The sequence below is a fragment of the Mizuhopecten yessoensis genome, unplaced genomic scaffold, assembly GCF_002113885.1.
Source record: "Mizuhopecten yessoensis strain PY_sf001 unplaced genomic scaffold, ASM211388v2 scaffold10947, whole genome shotgun sequence".
NCBI classification, from domain to species: domain Eukaryota; kingdom Metazoa; phylum Mollusca; class Bivalvia; order Pectinida; family Pectinidae; genus Mizuhopecten; species Mizuhopecten yessoensis.
Genome location: NW_018408801.1, coordinates 22 through 22,646, shown reverse-complemented (window position 1 = coordinate 22,646; position 22,625 = coordinate 22). Strand labels below are relative to the sequence as shown.

Below are 22,625 nucleotides of genomic sequence, written 5' to 3'. Positions count from 1 at the left end.
GAAAGTAAGTTAAAACAAACATTAACTAAATGCATTCCATTTTAATCACTGTGAATTATCTTTGTAACAAATGTCTCTTATTTACAGGTCCGAGCACAGTATCAAAAATGCAGTACTCGGAGACATTCTAATCCCTCATGTAACTGCGCAGTCGCGATAAAATCTGGTGACGATGTAATAACGTTTTCGAGCTGTGGAAGTCATGGCGTCATGGCACCCCAACCCCAACATGGCCACCATGGTCATGACCGTCACCACCACCACCAACCGGCACCAACTCCAATCACGATACAGATGTTTAAGAACGGTAAACTCACTCCCGGCACTGTCATCCGTCGACTGGGATGCGGACAAAAGTATGAGGTAAGCAAAACTAACTTCTACCTAATATCCGTACTACTTTCGCATATGATGTTAAACACGTTTGAAAACTGAAACAATTTTAAAGCGATATTACCTAGAACTTGATCGTTTTAAACTATTACCAATTATCTCTTAACTAAACTCAACTGATATACCTTAGGTACATCTACCTACCGGCACTGTCGTAACAATCCAATCCAGCGCGCGACCCTTCCTCAACATCTGGGTTAAACCTTCCAGCTTGGATTACTCACAAACGGAAGGTAAGATTGTCACGATAACCAAGCAAGATACTGATTATTTCTGTGGTTAGAGAATATATGTATATATATATTTCAATTTCCTAGTTGGACTGTTAGATAGTTAATGCTTTTCACAAAATGCTCTGGTTAAAACGAGAAAGCTTTATATTAGGAGAAGGTGCTGTTTTAAAATCTAGCTATGTTTGAAGAGGTCGGTTTATGATGTATCATTACTTTATGATCATGGAACATGGTTTATACTGTAATATACACGATTATATCATCGTTACAGAGATGCAATTTTAGAGTTTTGATTTTCTGAAGGCCCCGAAATTCGAACTTATGTTTTGCAAGAACGTCGGAATTACTGACATGTATAACAGTATCTTTTGTAATATAACTATATATGACAATGTTAAACAGCATTCAAATTATCAACTCCGCAGGTCTTTGTGGCGTTTACGACCGAAATAGGGGAAATGACGTCCTCGACAATCGTGGTAGACCCATTCCTGAAAGTAACCGCCATCCAGATGAGTTCTCGATGAAATGGCAGTAAGTCTTGTTAATTCCTGGTTATCGAGATCTGGGAAGCCATTCAACACTTCACTCTTTTATCAAATCAATACCCTAAATGCTAACAGCCAAAACATTGATATAATTAATATATTTAAGTCTATATTTGACCCACTTTGTCCTTGCTTAATTGTATACAACGGCCTGACAAATTCAGAAGTAGTATGTTTTAGGGGACCGGGGGTTATATTAGTATGTTAAATGGTTTACGATATCTAGAAATTATTTTCTATCTATTATATTTGCGTGTCTAATGGTTTCTTGACAATGGCTTTTTATGTTGTTATATTTGTTCCAGCGTCAGTTCGGGAGCGAGTATTTTCACTGGAGTACCAGCAGCCACCGTTCCTGGAATCACTCGCTTCTGTAGCTGTGTCCAGGGTCGCCAGGTGTTTTGTGTTAACAGTCACGGCACCATGAGGTGTCTAGAAACACGTACGTGTTGGCTAAACCTGGTCTTATTAAGACATAAATGTATTATTGATTTGATAAATTGCGAAACTAGTACTTAATAAAGTTTTAATTTTATGAAAGTTTTCGATGAAGATAAGATACATATATATTTCTTGTGTAAAAGGTTTCTTTTACCCTTATTTATCGTCAAGCTTATTCAGTATGATAGAATTGGGGCCTGGTAATTGTGTTGAAGTTAGATATTATTGATGGAATGAAACTAACTACATATGATTTGTAGGGATTCAATGCGACCTATCAATACTTTTAACCGGTGTGATACGACCAAGATTGAATACAATCTACACAGTAGAAATCTGATGGCCGCCATTATAACCTTATTTCAAACTCAAGTTGGTTTCATCTTCTATTTACTTTGTTGTGTTCTTACTTCGTTTTCTGTTGTCGCTATGGTATTTTTTTTCTGTATCATAGCAGTTGTACCCTATCTGTTCCAGGAGGAAGTCCAAGTTTTGATTTTTTTTATAAACAGAAACATCGTTTACGTTAATGATCGAGTTGCTAATATACAGGTTACGACATCACTAGGACGATAGAATCCCAGGCCAGACTACCTCAGCTTGGTGGTAGGGGCAGAGGTAAACGTCAGGCCTCAATTACCCCAGTCACACCAGAGGTGTTGCCGCAGGTATGCCATAGTATTTATCATATAAACAGTAAATATCGCAATTACAGTATATATTACATAAAGTATAATACCAGCAAATAATACAGTAATAAAGGATAACACAATTACAGTACATATTCAAAAGTTTATTTTTACAATCATAGTATGTACTTCATAAAGTATATTACAATCACAGTATATATAACATAAAGTATATAACAATTACAGTATATATTTCATTTACAGTATCTATTATAAAAAAATATCTGTATATAGTAGTATCAGAATTAAATGGGATAACATATTTGCAAATTGTTTACATCGCATTGTTTGGGTCGTTTTCACTTCAATTTTCGTTGGACGATTAAGAGCAAGAAAGGAAAAGCTTAATCAATAAATAACTATAAACAAACGAAGTGTACGTATAAACAAATCATCTTGACATCATCTTGATCAATATTTCAAAAAAGTGTTTCGAGAACAGAAGCATACGCAAGGATTAAAGAATGGATTTCTTGTTCTTATATACTTTAATAGTAAAATGTCAACATGTCTGACTGCATGATTACCCGTGTGTTCTTAAATTGATCTCAGAACACTTTGAACTACACACTGGATGAAGCTAAAGATGTATGTTCTAATGCGATCTATAACAACTCGGTGACCGTCCAGTGTGACAGCGTGGTGAATGGTTCCGACATTTCAGAGAGGATAGACAACTGTGCGGCCGACTTATACGTACGTCTGACACTAATAATATATGTTGTTGTTTGGTTAAAGGTGATTTACAGATTTTCTTCTTATGTCCAAAAGGTTTTTAGCTTAACTATCACACAATCGTAAGCTACCGAAATATTTCAGAATATATAATAATTCAGCTAACTTTTATGAGCCTGACTAAAAATGTTAGCTTTACTGCGTTGTCATGGATACGGCAAATGCATTATGTCTCCTTTTTTATATTTATAGTTCATTTCACCAGTAGTATTTATGAATGTTCAGAATTTCATTTGATGCAGAAAATAGCTACATTGTATGTTGCTTTTCCTCCATCAAATAGTTCATAATGTACCGACAATTTGATAATATATGATGATGCCATACTTTAAGTCCCTGGTATTTTAAAAAACGTTTTAAGAAGACACTTAATATATTCCAAAATCTGACGAGGACATGATATTAACATACGTTCCTCCATGTTTGTCTCGTGAAAGGTTTACTTTTCCGTCTTTGCGTATTGCAGAGTTATCTTCTCTTGGGAGCAGGTATTGATTGTTACGTCATTTGTTTGTGTGAGAAAATTACGTCGTTTTCTCAAAAATTGATGACGTTACTCNTGTTAACATTGTAAATGACCATGTTCTTTAAAAATAATTGTGTCCTTTCGCAGTCTACTGGTGACGACGTCTGGGCACTTGATTCAATCAAGGACATCATGGAGGAATGTTTGGGAGAGGTGGACAAGACTCCAGTGAACGGGTCGAACTCCAGTGTACCTGTCATTGATACCTCTAGTCTTTGTAGTGAGGACTGCCAAAATGGAAACTGTACTCAAGGTAAGCAGTCATTGACTGTGCTCATTTTCATTGAGTGATTTAATATGTTTTAGTATATTTATTCTTAATCTACTCAATTGATTAATTAACATCTAAGTAGCAACTAACGACTGATTATGTGTCTAAATATATCGATCACATATGAGTTGAGTAATCCTTCTTGCTCGAAGAGATAATTCGGTGCCGATACAAAATAATACTTAGCATCCTTCCAAATATCTAACGGTTTTACTGAGTGTAGCGGAACTGGACTCGGAGGGTCTGGGGTTCGAACCCCGGTCAGGCGGTGCATATTTCCTCTCTTGTTACATTTGGTCAAACCTGCGGCGTATGATACTAGCATTCTATGTCGTGGTGTAAGAATACCTGTCCAACTGCAATGTGGTTTTCCTATATACAGTTACCTTCATTAGCTTCCTCCGTTTGGATATAACTCTCGCATAGTTTGTCGAAGACACTTCTGTCAACAAGGTAGCTTATTAAGTTAGAGCGATTGTATAAGAAAGTGAAGTCCAGGGTTCGATTCCCGGTCTAGCCCCGCTGAAGTTTTATATTCAGAACACTTGTTGATTGATATTTTGTTTATTTCATTTTTATTAATTCTAATAAACGTCTTGCAAGGTATGGACTTCTTTCCAGAAATTATTTAAGTTTCCAATACTCATTTACAGTTATTGACAGTGGTACGAGGATCCTTACATGTCTTAATGATGTTTACTTTATGTTATTTAACGTTACTGTTATCACGTGTTGTACAGCACAAAAAATAAATTACACATTACACATATTTACATTTGATTAAAGCATTTACCTTATCTATTTTGCTATTACCTAATACATAGTCGATAATAATGTTATTTGTATAGATATTGGTGGCCCTTGTAGTTGATGTCGAGTTATATCAAAGTTTTCACGCATTGTGAAGTAACAGTAGAAATGTTCTCCACTACAAACCTTCGTTAACTTATTAAGGAGTGTGTCAGTGCGAGCCTGGATTCGCCGGAACTGACTGCTCGGTATCCGCCAGAAACACCACACCGACGGTAAACGCCATGCCAGTAAACAATGTCGGATGTGATGTGAGACATTCTAGCGACAGGTGTCAGACAGTCATGATCCTGGGACAAAACTTTGTTGAATCACCTACCCTGACTTGTCACTACACGTATATCAAGGTATTATTTTAACATTATTATATATCCAATTGTGACATAACCAAAGGAAATACTGCAAAAAGTTCGCGGAGTTGTTGGACTTGTTCGAAAATTGGGCAAACAGAAAACGATTTGAACACAAAACTTATGAAAATTACAATGTATGTTTAAAGTTATATCTATAACGTAATTTCCTTGACACAGGTAACATCTTCAGTAGAATCAATTGGACTCGAGACTACAGTTTCTGCAAACTTCACGAATATGTACCAAGTATCATGTCGTCTGCCCGATGCTAATACTGGAGCCTTGATAAGAGTGAGCAATGATGGTGCTACACAGAGCACCAATCAGTACCTCCATCTTGTGTTCGACTCAATCTGCTACCAATGTTCGATCGCTAATGATACGTCGGCATCCACGTGCAGTCGAAAGGTAAATTACAAACTTCAGGAACTGAATGTTGTGGAATAAAAGTTATTTAAATCCAGAATGAGAGGATTTTATAGCGAGGCAATGAAGTTGATATAATAATGCAATATGCTTATAGAAGTCACTTAACCTGCAGGAGTACATGGTCTTATTCTTTTTGCTTTACTGCTCTGATTAAATCTGTTTTCAGTTCCATTTAAATTTTCGTTCACACTTAGATTATCTCATATTTTTCTTTAAGGTTAGTCACAATGATTATTTCAACTGGAAAAAAATAGTATATTTAGAATTGTAATAGTTACCTGCTATATTATAAAGTCACGTGATAGCGTAAGTGGTAGTATTGATATAATGATTTGTTGTTTTTCCCTCACCCCTTTCTAAATTCATTTTCTCAAATAATGTTCTAGGGTGATAGCTGTGTTATCGACGAGGCCTGTTATGGTAAAGACGAAACTAAACCCGGGGAGAAGTATCAGGTTTGCAAGCCTGACAAGAGCGAATCCTCGTGGACTGATACATGTAATTCAGGTATTTATTTGTTTATCCATCTTTCAATTTGCTAATTTGTTTAAACAATTTCGAAACTTTACGACAACTTAATGAGTACACTGCAAAATCATAATGTTTTGCGCAATTCTTATTTTACCGCTTTTCATGCTTTAAATAATGCGCTAAATTATGATTGCCCTAGTTGAGATTTCTGTATAAAGCTTCTATTGCATATATTTTGATTACGCCAATTCATCAATGCGATTATATGTTTAAATTCGATAAAACACTAACAGCTGAGTTCGCTTAAATAAGAAATTTAACGGTACCTGAACAGTTCGTTTTGTTTAAGCAACTGTGAACTGTATCGTCGGCTTACGTCAGAGCTTGATATCGGTCTTTGTAAATACTGTACAATAAATAATTGTATTTATGAAATGATTTTGTGTTTGCTATATTTGTAAAAATAAAGTTGACATATTCTCAGCATCATCACTGCTATGACGTGTATGTGTTACAGACCCCGCCTGTAGTCCATCAGTACAGGCCTCAAAACAGGACGAGGACAGCACTTTCGACCAGACGGAAATCGTTATCCTAGCAGTAGTGTGTGGAATCCTTGGATTCTGTTTACTCGTGGCCATCGGATACATTGTGAAAAACAGGTAATTATACCCCTATATGTACGGAGAGAGAGGTATATAGTAATTGTCTGTACGTCCGTTTGTGCGTGTATGCGATGGTTGGTTTGTGTGTTCATGTGTCCGTATGTAGTGAAAAGCTTGTGTACATAATATCTCATGAAAGTATACAAGTATGTATAAGCTTGAGTAGATGTTTACATATTTAATTATTATATATTACCCGAAGTAATCATTCTACTCTCTGAATATTGTGTAATACTACCATCAATGCTTTCATGTTAAAATCTCTTTATATAAATTATATACATTACTATCTATGCTATCTATTATTTACTTTATTCACTTTGACTTGTATATATGTGGTACCTATTGGAGAGGACTTATATAGGCTTGCCTGTTGTCCAATCCATTTGTTTTCTAACCAATAAAATTTGTTGAAATGAAATCTCATGAACCCCTGAACATATTTTAGTTCCTATTTACTCCATAGTACGTTAATATCGAGTTCTTTACCTGATTTGATATCGATGGTCATCGGTCAAAGATAAAGGATAAAAAATCACGGACAAATATAACATTTTTCCAATTTTGAAGTAAACAGCTTGTGTAAATGGTTTCTCACAATCCTTTAGGACAACTTAAATTTATATTCACATCATCATTGGTTTCTACACCTGCTAAGATGTATGTTTGTTTTAATCACATTTGGACTATCCAATGCCATGTAGTAGTATTTTGTATACATTTGACTAGTATTAAGAAATTCAAAATAATTTTAATTTGGTTGTATTCCTTACTTTGGCGACAGAACGAAGAAGCCGAACCACAAAAAGTACACAGTTCATGAAGAGAAAACGGAGAATATACCGGAAGTAGCCTACGATAACAAAATGTATGCGGACAATACTTACAGAATGTAGTCAATCGAGATTTGTCATTTGTAATTTTCGAAGGAAAATATGTAAATGGAAAGTAAACCTTTAATAAACGTTTGTATTATGTAAAAGACATTTTCTTTTACCTTTCTAAGTTCACGTAAGTAATATATTCTTTGTGTATGTACACTTTTCTTTGATGTTAACCAGTATTCCTTTTCGAAACTCATAAATAAAGGGGTTTTACGCACATTCCTTCTGTTCCAACAGTTGTTTAAACCAACTTGGATTTCCAATTGTTTGACCCTAGTATCAACGATGAGTGGTAGAAGGACGAAACAGCTGTATGGTTCTGTGTAATTCATTTGTGCCATGCTGTATCTATTACCAAATTGTATAGGTGAAGTCCCAAGTGTGTGTCTTAAGTTCATTTTTTTATCAATGTAATACCTCATCTTCTAAAAATATGATTATCAGTAAACATGCAGAAAGGACCAGTAATTAATGTACACCTTCAAAAATATGTGTTTGATTAAGGAGCATGAATTTATTTTATCTTAATTTGATATTATAGTTAGATAATGCAATATTCAACAATGTAAAGATGCACTTCATTCATTTGGATTGGTTTCAGACACCCATATGCTTATCTCTACGTTGGTTCATCCTAACACGTAAATATTTTGTAGAAAATACGTTATAGTGCTCACATACATATAGGGGTGCTTTGCTAGTGACACACAGTGATATATACATATCGATCCGTCCTCTTAACAATAATATAATAGTACGATCCGGAGTATACATATCCGTATTTGTCCTATCGATTTTAATTTGACAACACTCGGCTAATGCTAGATCATTTATAATGTAACACTATCGTATACCACGCGTGGATACTTATTACAACATGAAGACGCCGCACCCATCTTAGAAATTTCGACAAATATACGCTCTTTGTAATTACTATTAAATCAGATGTGTTTAACATGTGTACGACATCAGTAACATGTGGCAATATCATTCTGTAATGTTTTATAACAAAGAGAACATTGACATGATATGACAATGGCAATTACGTTCCTGTTTTATTTAACATTGTGTTAATCAGCACAATCATACATTTATACCGCCTTGTTATATTTTTCTTTAGTTAGCATGATTTTATATGAAAGACAATTAATTACTAAAGTGATATTACAATTAATTACGAAAGTGACCATACACGTTTGTGTTAAATATCCCTCCAAATAATGTATTGCAATACATGTTCTGTCAACGACTACTAGAACCAAATTACATATTTAGAGTTTCATTTTTTTTTTCTTATAGATCATCATGTAAGTAAGACAATACAAGAATATCAATCAATAGAAATATCAAGGTAAATGCACATATTGATATTTAAATTATCTTTACGATCTTTGTAAAGCAAAACAATGTATTTCATTAATAAAATTTGAGAAATGTATATGCCTTTTTTTCTTTATATTTAAACTTCAAACAAATAAACTTCATACTATATGCGTTTAACATTCCTGTTTAACAATAGTTTTATTCAGTTGGTTCTTTGCGTTGTTAATTCAATATCATTAATCAAAACAATGTCAAGTACGACATATTTATACAGAACATGATATCTCACTCTGATCTCCAGTCTACAATCTTATTGTGGCTCAGTCTGGTATTGTGGAATCGAATCATTTGTCTCGACATTTTTTTAATGACGTTCCTCTGTGCTCGACAACATGACACTACATGATTGTGATATATGTGACGGTGCTTGCGGAGTTATGAAGTCATATCTGAGTAAAGGTTGCATCTATTTGCCAATATAATATTACAGTTTGTATTTATTCCCGTTTATTTTCGATAATGCTTTGCTTTTGAATGGAACACAACGTTATGAATAAATTTGCTTATCAAAGAAATAATGAACAATACAAAAATATACCGCTTGTATACCATCAGAATATGAAAGATAAAGAAAGACACGACACTATCCCAATAGTCTAACTTAACATTCGTATTATAGAGGCTGTTTTGCGCGAAAACCACAGAAAGTTTAGAGATGTAATGATATAATTTGTGTCATCACGAAATGTTCTGCAGCTTCACATCTATATGTCGAATGTAACATACCTGCTTTCCCTAATCAGTAGTAGCATACTTACTTCCCCTCATAGGAGCGGTCTGTTGATGGAGTTAACATATTTGATATAGACAGTTCTCTTCTCGAGAAACTTAAAACTACCATGAAGTAATTATACTACAGGATCTCCAGTTTAATGAATTGATATATGCACATGTAGAGTGGGTTTGTTTATTGGAGACCTATATACTTTCATGAGTTTGACTGGAGATGTAATAATGGGTGTCACATTAGCTTCAGGAAACGGGATTTTGACTGAAAACAACCAGAGATCAGTTGATATATTTCCTATGGTAACTCTCTGTTATTCATGGGATCCTTCAACGTCAGATGGCAAAATTGTGTTTCATTTCATAACACAGATGTACGTAAAGATCGTAAATTATAAACTTGAAGAAACATATCTTGGGGCAGATTCTGCAATTACACAGTGAAGTATAACATTATCTTTGTTAATCACGTCTGTTTTTTTCAAAACATTTTAATGCTTGTATTGTCCTCGTAAAAAGCATTTAAAAGAACCATCCTAATTTCTATTTATAATGTGTAGCCTAACTATTCTTAAAATAGTACACAACAACACAACAAAAAATGCAGCAATAAAAAGTCCATTCTAGAAATGCATGCTTCCATCCAAATGATATAAAATCATACTTCATAGCCAGAGTCGATTTGCTAATAAAACATAATAACAAAAAAAAGTAAACGAAATCCCATGTATGTATCCTATATAAGTATAAAGGCAACATAGTTTCCATCAAAGTAGGAAGGAAGTTGGACGCAATAAAGTGTTGCTTTGAAACTGTACGACCCTCCCTACTATGAGAAAAAAAATAGGAGTTAGATGATGACAGTCAGACGATGCTCACATCGTGTCGCCTTTGGCTGTATTAGCAAATTAAAATTCAAAATAAAGCTTATCTCATCAACTCTACTCAAATAAGTTAGATTGTCATCTGTTAAGTTCGTAATGCAAATATAGGCATTTTACAATCCAGTCTTAATGAACAATCAAATGACTTTTTACTTTGTATAACAAGTGTGGTTCATTTGCAAACATTATTCGGTGTAAGGCATGCTTTCTATGCTCAAACATACAACATCTGCCCTCTCCCATTAACAATACACATATACCATGGGCGATTCAGGTTAACGCAGTGGTACGCTAATCCATTATTAATTAAATACCTGTTTATTGACAGTCATACGGTTAGCAAATACCTATCTACTAAATAGGTCTGCAACTGTCTTATAATGGAAGCTCACCGATAAGGCTTGAGGTCTGCTCACTTAGAAAAGTACATCAATTGGGCGTCATATTGGCATAATTTCCACGTTCGATAGGTGTATACTATTTGACTTTACACACAAATGTTACAGTAAAGATAGAAATACAATAATAAAGGATATTTTTTACACATAAAGGCAATATTTAACTAATGAAGTAACAGTAACTTCCTTTTTCGTATTGGCCGGGTTATTTGGTGTCTTGGTTTCGTGTTGGCCCGGGCCGGAAATAGTCCTTGGAACAACATATTTGTCAATACAGGAAACGGTACTTCTAACAGGTAACATCAGAATCAACATAAAAATAGATTTGACATGTGGCCTTTTTATGTGCTTAAAATTTCAAAAGATCTGTATGAACCGCAACGCTGGAAAACATTCAAACATAATACCTTATATTGGTTTTACACAATCTATAACATTCGATAATTATGTTGTTACATTAAAAGAAAAAAATATCATACTTTCAAAAATTCAGTTGTAAATATTGTTAGTCAAAAATGTCTGTGATGTACCAGAGCAAGGATACTCGAATGTAATGACCGATCGATTTTACTTCAATTGAATAAAGTGTCAATCGTTGTCATTTATTACATTTAAATCATATTTATCAAAAGTTTCAAACACAGAAATGTGTCTTAGACTTAAGAACCTACAGAAGCAACTTATCTATTCACTTTGCAAGTTTCGTGGAAACATTGTCATGGATAATTGATTAATTGTTTTTAAGAGTATGTTAATCTATTATTCTATAATTATAATTATGGCGATGTCAATATTGAATATGAAAAAGTATATATATCATATATTGAACACGATAAGCAGTGATAATGACGTACGGTGTTATTAATTCATGCCTCCTATCAAACATCAAATATATGTCCTCGGTAAAGTCGCCTCGGGAAAGATGTGTATCGTATACAAGTGACCTGACGCCAGTTGTGTTTATTGTTACAACCCTGAAAATATATTTACTGGCAGTGAACCCCTACTTGATTGATAGTAACATAATATGTATATTGGACGGTTAGGTTGTAACACTAAACTTACCTTGACCAACACTATACTGACCATTACAACGATTGTCCGAAGGGAGAACAATCACCGTGACAGCAGTGATACTGAAGGCCATTACGTGTCACCTGGCCGACACTCCGTTGTTTGTCAGTAAGAATGTTATACCTAAGCTATGGATGGCCGAGGTGAAGGTAATGCGGAAAAGGTATAGCATGGACATTTGCAATGTCATTAATTAAATCGGCGTGCATCATCTAAGACTACAAGGTAACCAAACAAGCGATATTCTGTTATATTGTTCCTCGGGATTGCCACAAGCATATCTGTATAAATTAGCTTTCATTATCATTCCAGTAAAAGATTCACAAAATATAGGAGGTTTCGTGATATCAAAACCAAATTTTAATGCTAATTTTGTATGCTTAAGTTCTCTTTTAAACAAAAACATTAATAAAACAATTGTAACAATAAGTGAAGGTGACCACCGGCCATCTATAATTCGACTAAGAAGATGTGGCTTGAGATAAAAGCCACATACATATCCTAATCATTGGAAAGGAAAACGTTAGTGATTATAAGTGATTTGTCAGTGTTATGAAGTTTATAATTATCATTATATAAAGTAGAAGAATAAAACTTAATAATTAGTTAAGTTTGTACGGAACAAAAAAATAAAATGTGAAAGTTTGTACGGAACAAGCAACTCAAATGTGAGAGTTTGTACGGAACAAGCAACTCAAGTACGAGAGTGTGCCAAAGGTTTCTATCTATAGCCTGGGCCTCTTTCGAATATCATAATGGTATTTATATTCATTACGTCGATAAATCAAACTATATGTTGATAATCCCCACGGGGACATAGGATCCACTGGCAGCGACAGCGACCTAGTAGAAGAAGTGAAATACACGGAATACCAAATTTTAGCATTGGACAACGATATTTGAGGCCTTAATTAATGAAACATTGACCAAATTTTAACATTTGACATTCATGTTGTTTTGGAAAAAACACACCGATAGAATCGGAGGCCTAAATATTATATGTTGAAATTAAAAAGTGTGAAAATGACTTACATATACTCTAAACAGAAATTTATTCGAGATTGGTTCAGGAAATAATGTGAAATTTTCTATACCAATTAGAGTATTCTGAATTTGTACACGTCGATTTGTATATTTCTAAACAGTGGTGGATTTTTCGTACTTCTACAACTTGGCAACTAATTATATCTTTAAAACAATATCAAGAATTACAACTCGAAATCGAAAACACTAGGGCTTAATATGAACAGGAGAAAGTTTTAAATGGATATCCTTGAACAAGTACAAGTACAAGAATAATAAGACCAGGTGTTTCGGAAGGGTTAGCTTCTTTTGCTTCATGAAGCATAAAATATGAAGAGTTAAAAAAGTAAAGTTGTAAAAGAAAAGAGTAAATACAAACGGAATACATTCAATGTTTCTCCAATTTTATTCAATTGTTCTGTTAAGTTCCTTTTTGAAGACAAAAGACACCAGATCTTGATCTTGATAATTGGTCTGTAGGTATTAAATGACTGCTTTTCTAATAAACAAATTGATATATTTTGTCTGACAGTATAGTCAAGCCAATACAAGGAGAGGGAGAAAGGCGGTAGGGTCGGGTTTTGTACGTTTTATACTGGAGTCAGGTAGAATAACGACAAAACATCTCAAGAGTAGCATACAATTAATCTCGTCCTTATAGCCACTGCGCATCTATGTACATTATTTTGTTGTACATTGTATATGCCTTACCACTTCCAAATCATTTTTAAGGTGTTTTTGGAATTACATAATTGCTTTTCCCCGGAAAAAATGATACATTGACCTCCATTCAAATTAAAAGACTCAAATGTTTTAGAATACTCCAATAGATCTGTAAGAAAATGCATTTTTTTGTTTAGAGTTAAATATTTTATGTTATAACTGTTGGTGCTTTTGAATAAAAAAGCTGACAAAAAGGAATCAACGTTACATGAAAAAGACCTCAAATGTCTGTGCTTTACAAAAAAGGTTACTTTAATGGACGCAATAGTTAAAACGTCATGACCACGAAGGGGTAAATAGAATATTTACCTTCGTGCAATACATGCTGCACGCTATAAAACAGGTGTGCTGAACTTATCAATAGGTTTTGGTCAGTGAATCGTTTACACTTATGAAAGGCGCTTTGCTTCCAACAATTAAAAAAGGTTGTTTTTTTCGAAACGGCGAGCAGAGGTATTCTTGACTATGTTTATGCCTGTGTCATGATTATGCTGTAAGCGTTGTGCACGCGTGAATTTCACGATGAAATATAACACCCGAAAACCTGACTGTTGACCCTAGCTCTGGTGAAAATTCAGTCAAAACTATCAATAAGAGTCCAATAACGGTGGAAAGGTGGCTGTCGACATTGTCATATAGTATGAACATGGAGCCGTCTACTATTCACTCTTTATACTTTTTGTATTAAAAAGATTATATCTGGATAAGCTAAGCAATGTAGGATATTTATTTTAATTTCATGTACCTTTATCAATAGATCGATTGACAAGGAATATATGACAGAGACATTCCGTATAATTGGAATGATTTGAATTAACTTCTGTGTATGACAGAGACATTCCGTATAATTGGAATGATTTGAATTAATATCTATGTATGACAGAGACATTCCGTATAATTGGAATGCTTTGAATTAACTTCTATGTATGACAGAGACATTCCGTATAATTGGAATGCTTTAAATTAACTCCTGTACATGATATGACCTGGTAACAGGTGTTTACATAATTCTCAAAGAGGAGCGACAAGAGAATACGGATGACAACAGAATCAAGAAAGAAACAAAAATAAAACCGATAGCGTGTTCTACATTCACATCGATATATAAGCTTATAATTCATATAGCAAACTGGGGGAGCTGTCCACTTATTAGTTAGTCACCTAACAAATCAACACCGTTTGAATACAACTGATTATGTTTTCTTGAAACAATATTTCATTTAAACTGTGCAAGAAAAAAACTCGGGTACTCGTAGTCGACCAGCAGATTCAACCACCTGTTATTATGAATCTGTCACTATTTCGATAATTCGACGAAACCTTATATAATTAGAGAAGTGATACATAGATAAACGCTAAACGAACTGCAGTTATTCGACAAATTGAATTTCATGTAAGCTATGTGGATTCTTATAGTGGTTATTTATATATTATAAAATAGGACCGATTCTATCTAATTATATCATTTTAGGCTCAAAGTTTCTTCTTTTACGGTTTTAAATGTTTCAATAACGATTCATAAACAAATAAATTTAATCTAAACATAAGTGAAGGGGTGCATCATTAATTATAAAGTTATCGTTCGTGCCTTTATGGTATCTACCTTTTACGTGTATGTTTTGCGAATTTAAACGACATGGTTGCACGTCAAATAATTTTCAACCCAAAAGATAAAAAACGCTAAGGTTTGTTATTCCTTATCTTACATAGTTTTGGGTCGTAAATATAGTAATGAAATGTTGATAATCAATCGTAATTTTAATAAACGAAATCAGTCAAATTTCTTTATAATATTGATAAGTTTTAGTGCATAAGTGCATAGGTATTTAAAGTATGCTTTAGAAAAAGTAAAACCAATTTAAAATCCTTTAATCGTTTCGTGCAATCTTCAACATTTGACAAACACTTTAAAGTTACATGTAGTGCGATCGCTATATATATATACGATTCTGAATGCTCCGTCATCAGTATTCGTCGGTCAGCTGTGATTGATGGCGGCACTAAAGCTGTAAGTAGGCCGCGCGTTTATGTGCGATGACATATGTAAGACCAGCAATGACTAGGAAAAACCACAGAGATGAAACGGACCTGATATTTATGTGGTGCGAAACTCACACATCATACGTAAAATATAGATGTCACTGCATATATTAAACCGCATTGCTGTTCTTACACTATTTCCAACTATTGCAAAAATTCATTGCTTTCAAGCGAATAAGAAAGGAATGATAATCTGGTCCTTTATATTGCTAAAACTGCAGGATGGACAGCTTGAAACACAACTAGAATTGCAAATAGCTACTATTTTTCGAGACAATAGGAAACAAAATTGTTCCAATCATTTATTATTTTTTGTACCGTAAATTATTCTTGTCTTTCTATCAAATTCATGTGAAGTTCACAGAAAGAATATCATTCACACATCATGACGGTGATTATTATCACAAAGTGTTCACGAAAAAAGCGGTATTTCAACTTTGGGATGTTTTGCATAAATGGAACCATATCGACAATAAGGCAAGAGAAAGCAAATTACTTCTACGAGGAAACAACAAAATTCCTCCTATATAGTTAGGGGGAGAAAGTCAAATGGTTGCCAAAACATTCCAAACGTATGTATACGTGATGTATACTGGTATATTTGTTTGTTATATACATAAAACCATAGCATTTGACAGTGCAAAGTAGTAAAAGATTTCTTCAAAAAAGGATAAATATTCCTTACATCAATTGATGTTTTAAAACGAAATAAACAAACGCCGTCAATAATATGCCACAAACGTTTGAAAAGTACTATTCTTCCATTGGATAATTTTTTATAATGATTTTTTTGCTCTGAATAAAAAAAATAAAACAAAATGAAACAAAAGTCAGGATATCGCGTAGTGTAATAAACGTAATTCGAACTCAAACTAAAACAAGAGCAAAGAGTTGTTACCTGTAAATAGAGGTCACTGATCAATGAACATGTACACGGAGCCCCTTCCACAGGTAAAAGGAGAGTATAACCAAGTGTTCCGGAAAGATGAGCCAGTTTTGCTTCATCGACAACAATTGCCCTGTATATCTATCTATGTAAAATGAATTACTATGACATTTTCATACTGAGAACCAGGGTTCTGACAACTAATCCACAGGACAAACTAATGAACATAGTCAACATATCGTATAATGAATAAAAGTTATTTGTTATTAGACTACAATGGAGACCATGAAAGTAATCCAAAATCTTCATTAATCTGCACGTCTTGGAAGTTCGAAACCATTGAAATATTTCATGGATGACGGATGTTCGGGCACTTGTTAATAGCATATCAACTGCGACTGGCAAACATCGTAGGTCGGGGAACTAGGGATTTTACTGTCAAGAAAGGGAAATTTCACGATTAAATTTAGTTTATGGGTTAGTAACATCTAATGATAGATGGACGAATATTGGTTTATTTGTTGATTCAAAGGTATGAAAGCACACAAAAATACCAACAACATTGAAAAAAATATTTGTCAGGTTAATGCCGTCATAAATCGTTAGTTGTCACTGCCATCAGTCTTAAGAATATTTTCTCAACAAAATTGAAAATATATAATAGATTACAAAAGAGATATTTGTATTTTGTCAAATAAGATCATATGGGATTAGTATCATTCAGCTGAAATAATTTTTCATCATAATTACATTGACGTTGTTTTTATGCATGATATAACTTAATGTAAAAGGAAAGCTGGTACTTTTATTATCAAAATTGTAAATGAAAGAGGGAATGCTACGAGCTTTTCCTGATGAACTAATACCTAGTATGCCAATTAGAAGCTGATCTATGTCCAGTTTATAGGGGTTGTAATTTTCCAAGCATGACATTGTCATGTCGGGTGCTGAACATTTTATATTGGTTATGTTCCATTGATAATATTGTTATGTTGGATGCTGAAAAGTTTGCACTGATTAACATGAATACGCTATTGATACAACATTCATACGGCACTATCGTTTAAGCGCATACTAACACCTCCCTCTTAATGTACTGTGATTAACAGCTACCTCATACATCCCATTTCTGATGGATAATGTCTTAAAAAATAAATTGTAACAGCTTATGTACATCCGTTTTTGTTAAAAACAGTTCATCATAGTTTGACCTAGTGTTAGAATTACGGTTCTATTGACACTTGGGTTATTTTAAGGCTTGTCCCATTGTAAATACTACATCCAGACTGACACCAATTCAAAGCACGTGTGCTTCTGAAAGGTCTTTAACATGATTATCCCGGAGAAATGAACGGAGACGACCTTCTTACTCTTCAAATGAATACAATATTCGGTCAGCTAACAACATGTTGATGACCGTCTAGGCAAGGTTAAATACACCAAAAACATTTTCATTTTCCATATTATGGAAAAGAATGATAATTGATGTCTATCATGATCCGACAGAAATCAAATGACTTACTGACAGTGTAGATAATGAATTAGACATTGTAGTATAAGCACCTTCATTTCTTCTTCTAGACACCTTACATCACTTCCTTTTTTCTTCCTACTTTTTTAATTGGGGAAGGGACAATGACATCTCCCGGGGTTTTTTTGGTGTGTCTTCGTTTCCGGTTGTCATTGTTGCTAACTTTTTCTGAGCGACTGATTTTATAGTGCTTTCATTTTAAATTAAATTACGGTGATCATTTATTCCAGAACGTGGATGATCTTTTTCAGCTATAAAATATCAAACTTTTTGTACGAGAGAACAAAAATGTACATCAATATAACTTTGGCTCAGAGTTTTATTAATAATCTAATTACGGCTGTCAACAATTCTGTCAAACACCCCAGTGACGACTGCACCACGAGTAATCATGTTTCTCTCGGTCAGTAAGCATGTCGCTAATAATAATATCTATGTGACAACTTGTCAAGGCAAAAAGAACTATAGTGAAGATGAATGGCATGTAATCGATATAGTTTCCTGGGTACTGATTGACAGACAGATATATTTTTGAGTTCTGCTTCACATACGTCAGCAATAAACTTGTCATCGCTTGCTCATCACTTGATGTTGATTGTTGCATTGTCAATGCACATTTGGACACAGATACCTGCATTAGCATATAGGAGTGTCACCGGTCATTGTTGATTGCGGTTAGTCATCACACCTTCCGTGTTCCGGCGAAGGTTATCCTGATGTCCAGTGAGACGAATCTTGATTGAACCATTAAAACGTCAAAGACCTGTATATATACTGTGTGTGCGCACTGTAGTAGCACTCCACTCCAGCTGTTCTATCCTGCACGTAAGTACACTTATTTGTAACAGTAGTCGGTAACATACTCCTATATTTCGGTAAATCCTAAGTAGCTTAGTTGGAAAATGTATACTTTGGGCTTCATTTAAAAAAAATCAAGGTTGTGTTCAAATTATTTCGTTCGAAATTCAATTGTAGTAGAATGTTGTTAAATTTCTGTTAAGAGGACACATTTTGACAGATTTTTATATTCAACATACACTAGAACAATTTTATGAATATGGTGTACTAAGATTACCGATGTCTACACTATAAACCCACTATTTCATTGATTCTGTCTCAGAGTGAGATTATTTATCAAAGCTTCTACTGTAAAACTCACAATTTGGTATTGAGTTAGATATTGTTCATATCAGAATTTACTTACTTTCAGTTATCCTAACGTTAAATTTGTGACTTCTAACGTTCGATTCAAGATTAATTTAACTAGATATATGACTACTAAAGCAAGGTCTTGACAAATTAGTGTTTATGCTGCTTTAGTAAGTAAGGTTTTGGACTCATTAAGTTAAAATTCAAACTACTTAAAGTAGATATAACATTACTTAAGTTAAGGGTTCGACTAATTAAGCTGGGCTATATACTTTCTGTTTTAAGATTTTTGACTACAGTATAAATTTCGACGAATTGTATTGAATGATAAAATGAATTTGTATTTAATTTGTTTAAATGAAATACTAACGTACCTGTTATTTAAATCTAATAATCGGTTTTGTTTCTAAGATTTATTCACAGTGTTAGCCAATTAAATGATAGAATTTCTTTGATAAAAATCGTATGCAAAAGAAAACTGATTAAATAGCTTTATTTTTTATATATATATAACTCATCCTGCATGGTCAATACCATAATGTGCAGACGCACATGCTGTTATTTCGCTATTTTTACATACATTAACATAATACAGGGGCATTATTAATGATTCTAGTACAAATCAAAGTTTTTCCTAAATCGGTACCTATAGTTATAGGTAAAAAATTTGTATAACCTTTTTTGAATTACAAGTGACATAGCGATCAATTGTATTAGTTGATGAGAATGGGTGACTGAGTCTTATTTCGATTATATAGATAAGGATGTTTGATCACCTCCTGTTTAGGGCTAAAGTCCTGTATGACTAACTGAATCATCTCTTAGTTATATATACCTGTATTTTTGACTGAAGTCTCTATTTAGTATACGGACAAGGATGTTTGACTGAAGTCTCTATTAAGTATACGTACAAGGATGTTTGATTGAAGTCTCTATTAAGGATGTTTGACTGATGTCTCTATTAAGTATACGGACAAGGATGTTTGACTTAATACTGTATTTGTTATATATATATAAGGATGTTTGACAGAAGTCCCTATTAGGAATATAAACCAGGATGAATCCTTTATTTGTCATTAAGTTGAGGATGGACTATTGTACTGTGCAATCCTTTATGATAAAGTGAACTATTGTACTGTTTCAGAAATTATCTACATGATGAACGCCTCAATCGCAGTCCTCTTTGCCTTGGTGGGCGTAGCCTGCGCCTCCTTCTATGGCGGCGGCGGCGGCGGCCAAGGTGGTACCATTATCGTATCAGGAGGCGGTGGCGGATATGGTAAAGGATTCGGTGGTTTTGGAAATGGCGGTGGCTTTGGCGGTGGCTTCGGAAATGGCGGTTATGGTAAAGGCTATGGCGGCGGTTTCATCCAGAGCGGATATGGTAAAGGCTACGGCGGTCAAGGCTACGGAGGTCAAGGCTATGGAGGTATGATTAGCAGTTATGGCGGTTATGGCAAAGGCTATGGCGGTCAGGGATACGGAAACATGTATGGTGGATACGGGGGAGGAAACGGAGGACTCATCATTGGAGGAGGAAAAGGCATGGGCTACGGAGGAGGACTCATCATTGGAGGTGGAAAAGGCATGGGCTACGGAGGAAACATGGGATATGGCGGATACGGAAAAGGAGGAAATGTTATCATCAGCAGCGGCAACGGATGGGGAAATGGTTATGGAAAGGGAGGCAACTGGGGAGGAAAAGGCGGATTCGTCGGATCCTCCTACGGAAAGGGATATGGTGGAAACATGATCGGAATCGGAGGCGGAGGATACGGAGGAATGGGTGGCGGATATGGAAATGTGGGATATGCATATCCATCATACGGTGGTGGTAAAGGATTCGGAGGCGGCATAAGGTTGGGAGGTCGTGGATTTGGCAAAGGAAGTACGTATGGTTCCCTGGCATCAGTAAAACTGAACATGCGGAAAGAATTATAGAAATAGAAAAGCATCCGTCTAAACGTTAATATTGATATCATACAGGAAAGGATAATTAATGCAAAACCTACTTCAACTAGCTTTTTGAACTGTATTGGTTGAATATTTTTTTATGTTTTATTATTATGATTAATTTATTAGTGATATCTTTCTACGATTAATCTTATGAGAGGTTTATTTTATTAGTTTACTAAGTTGAATATATCTATATTTGATAAGCATGATTAAATTATTAGAGATTTCATTTAAAAGGGTATTATGTTGAATATTTCTGTATTTGATTATCATGATGAATTTATTAGAGGTTTAATTTATGAGTACATTAATATGAAAACCAAGTCTCTATATTTAGAAGACTAAATGGTATTATGAGGATTCTTAGGCTATTCATTACTGATGATACATCTTGTTTCTTACAGAGGGAGGTCTCGTCTACTAAACAACTACTCGTCTCCTCAACTGAATAGTCCTGTTCCGTTTTTGTTATTTTTTATGTTTATGAATGATTAAAGCAGATTTGAAGAATGTCTATTACAAGTTATGCTTTTTTGTACTGTAAATCTGATATCATGCACGTTTACTGTAAAACATAAAGTAATTCATACATGATTCGTCAATACCAGAACGCTGGGTATGTGTACCCATTCTTTGGATATTAAACTACAAACAGGTGATTTCGAAATAGGCTTAAAACTCTAGGTATCTGAATGGCAGTCATAAGACGATAAAACACCGCGGTGTCAATATAACTGAGATTTGAACTCAAAATCGACGAAACTATAGCGAGAAAAGGATTTACACGAATACCTTAAGAAAAGGAAGGTGAAGAAGTATAAAAGCAGGTGTTCCAGGATAGGAAAAGTCTTCTGAGTCAGGCGGAACAGGCTGGGTCAAATCTGGGTCAAATCAAATTATTGCCGCGTTCTAAAAGAAATAACCGGGGATTTTATAATGAAAACACATGGTTTATTTACGAGCATAATGAAAAAAATGGGTGCTTTTTTAAAATAGATATTGATATCACAGAAGGTACATGGAGATGTTAAAAATAAAAATACATAAATTTAAATCATCATATTCTCAACACTATAGTATTATTGATTGGTTAAGTTCTGTAGCGGCCAAGTTGTTGGTCCGAGGCCTCGCCTCAGGCCAATGTAGCAGGCCAAGGACCAATAACTTGGCCAATACAGAAATAACCAATCAATAATGTCTTTATTAATTACCCAGATGACAATTAAAAAGGAAGTAATGACAATCGCAGCATTAATATAGAAGACATCTTGTTTATTTTTCAAGCATCTATAAAATATAAACAAAATAAAATAATTAAAGAGGAATACTACATACATAATGTATATACTGGGACATTTGCTGACATGTTCACCCTATTACTACAGTATTACCTATACAGTATTA

The 22,625-nt window shown here is 34.3% G+C and overlaps 2 protein-coding genes across 3 annotated transcripts in view; both read left to right on the top strand.

Moving 5' to 3' along the window:
* The window catches only part of LOC110463957, a 33,632-nt gene extending 24,749 nt beyond the window's left edge, over positions 1-8,883 (top strand). For both annotated transcript variants that reach the window (XM_021518925.1, XM_021518924.1), the window contains 12 exons: positions 88-363; positions 524-626; positions 1,052-1,160; positions 1,480-1,616; positions 2,168-2,283; positions 2,857-3,000; positions 3,653-3,818; positions 4,791-4,993; positions 5,177-5,407; positions 5,815-5,935; positions 6,417-6,561; positions 7,349-8,883. In XM_021518925.1, the coding sequence (XP_021374600.1) occupies positions 88-363; positions 524-626; positions 1,052-1,160; positions 1,480-1,616; positions 2,168-2,283; positions 2,857-3,000; positions 3,653-3,818; positions 4,791-4,993; positions 5,177-5,407; positions 5,815-5,935; positions 6,417-6,561; positions 7,349-7,460 (1,863 nt within the window). In that variant the 3' untranslated portion in view covers positions 7,461-8,883. The remainder of the gene's footprint in view (positions 1-87; positions 364-523; positions 627-1,051; positions 1,161-1,479; positions 1,617-2,167; positions 2,284-2,856; positions 3,001-3,652; positions 3,819-4,790; positions 4,994-5,176; positions 5,408-5,814; positions 5,936-6,416; positions 6,562-7,348) is intronic.
* A 9,997-nt stretch (positions 8,884-18,880) lies between these two features.
* On the top strand, positions 18,881-21,735 carry LOC110463956 (putative glycine-rich cell wall structural protein 1). The gene is made up of 3 exons (XM_021518923.1): positions 18,881-18,941; positions 20,410-21,153; positions 21,626-21,735. The coding sequence occupies exons 2-3, from the start codon at positions 20,421-20,423 to the stop codon at positions 21,643-21,645; spliced, it is 753 nt and encodes a 250-aa protein (XP_021374598.1). The 5' UTR covers positions 18,881-18,941; positions 20,410-20,420; the 3' UTR covers positions 21,646-21,735.
* The last annotated feature ends 890 nt before the right edge of the window (positions 21,736-22,625 follow it).

Coding starts and splice junctions, on each gene's coding strand:
- LOC110463956 (XM_021518923.1), top strand. CDS start 20,421: ATGATGAACGCCTCAATCGCAGTCCTCTTTGCCTTGGTGGGCGTAGCC. Junction 21,154..21,625: donor TCGTGGATTTGGCAAAGGAA/GTACGTATGGTT, acceptor TGTTTCTTACAG/AGGGAGGTCTCGTCTACTAA.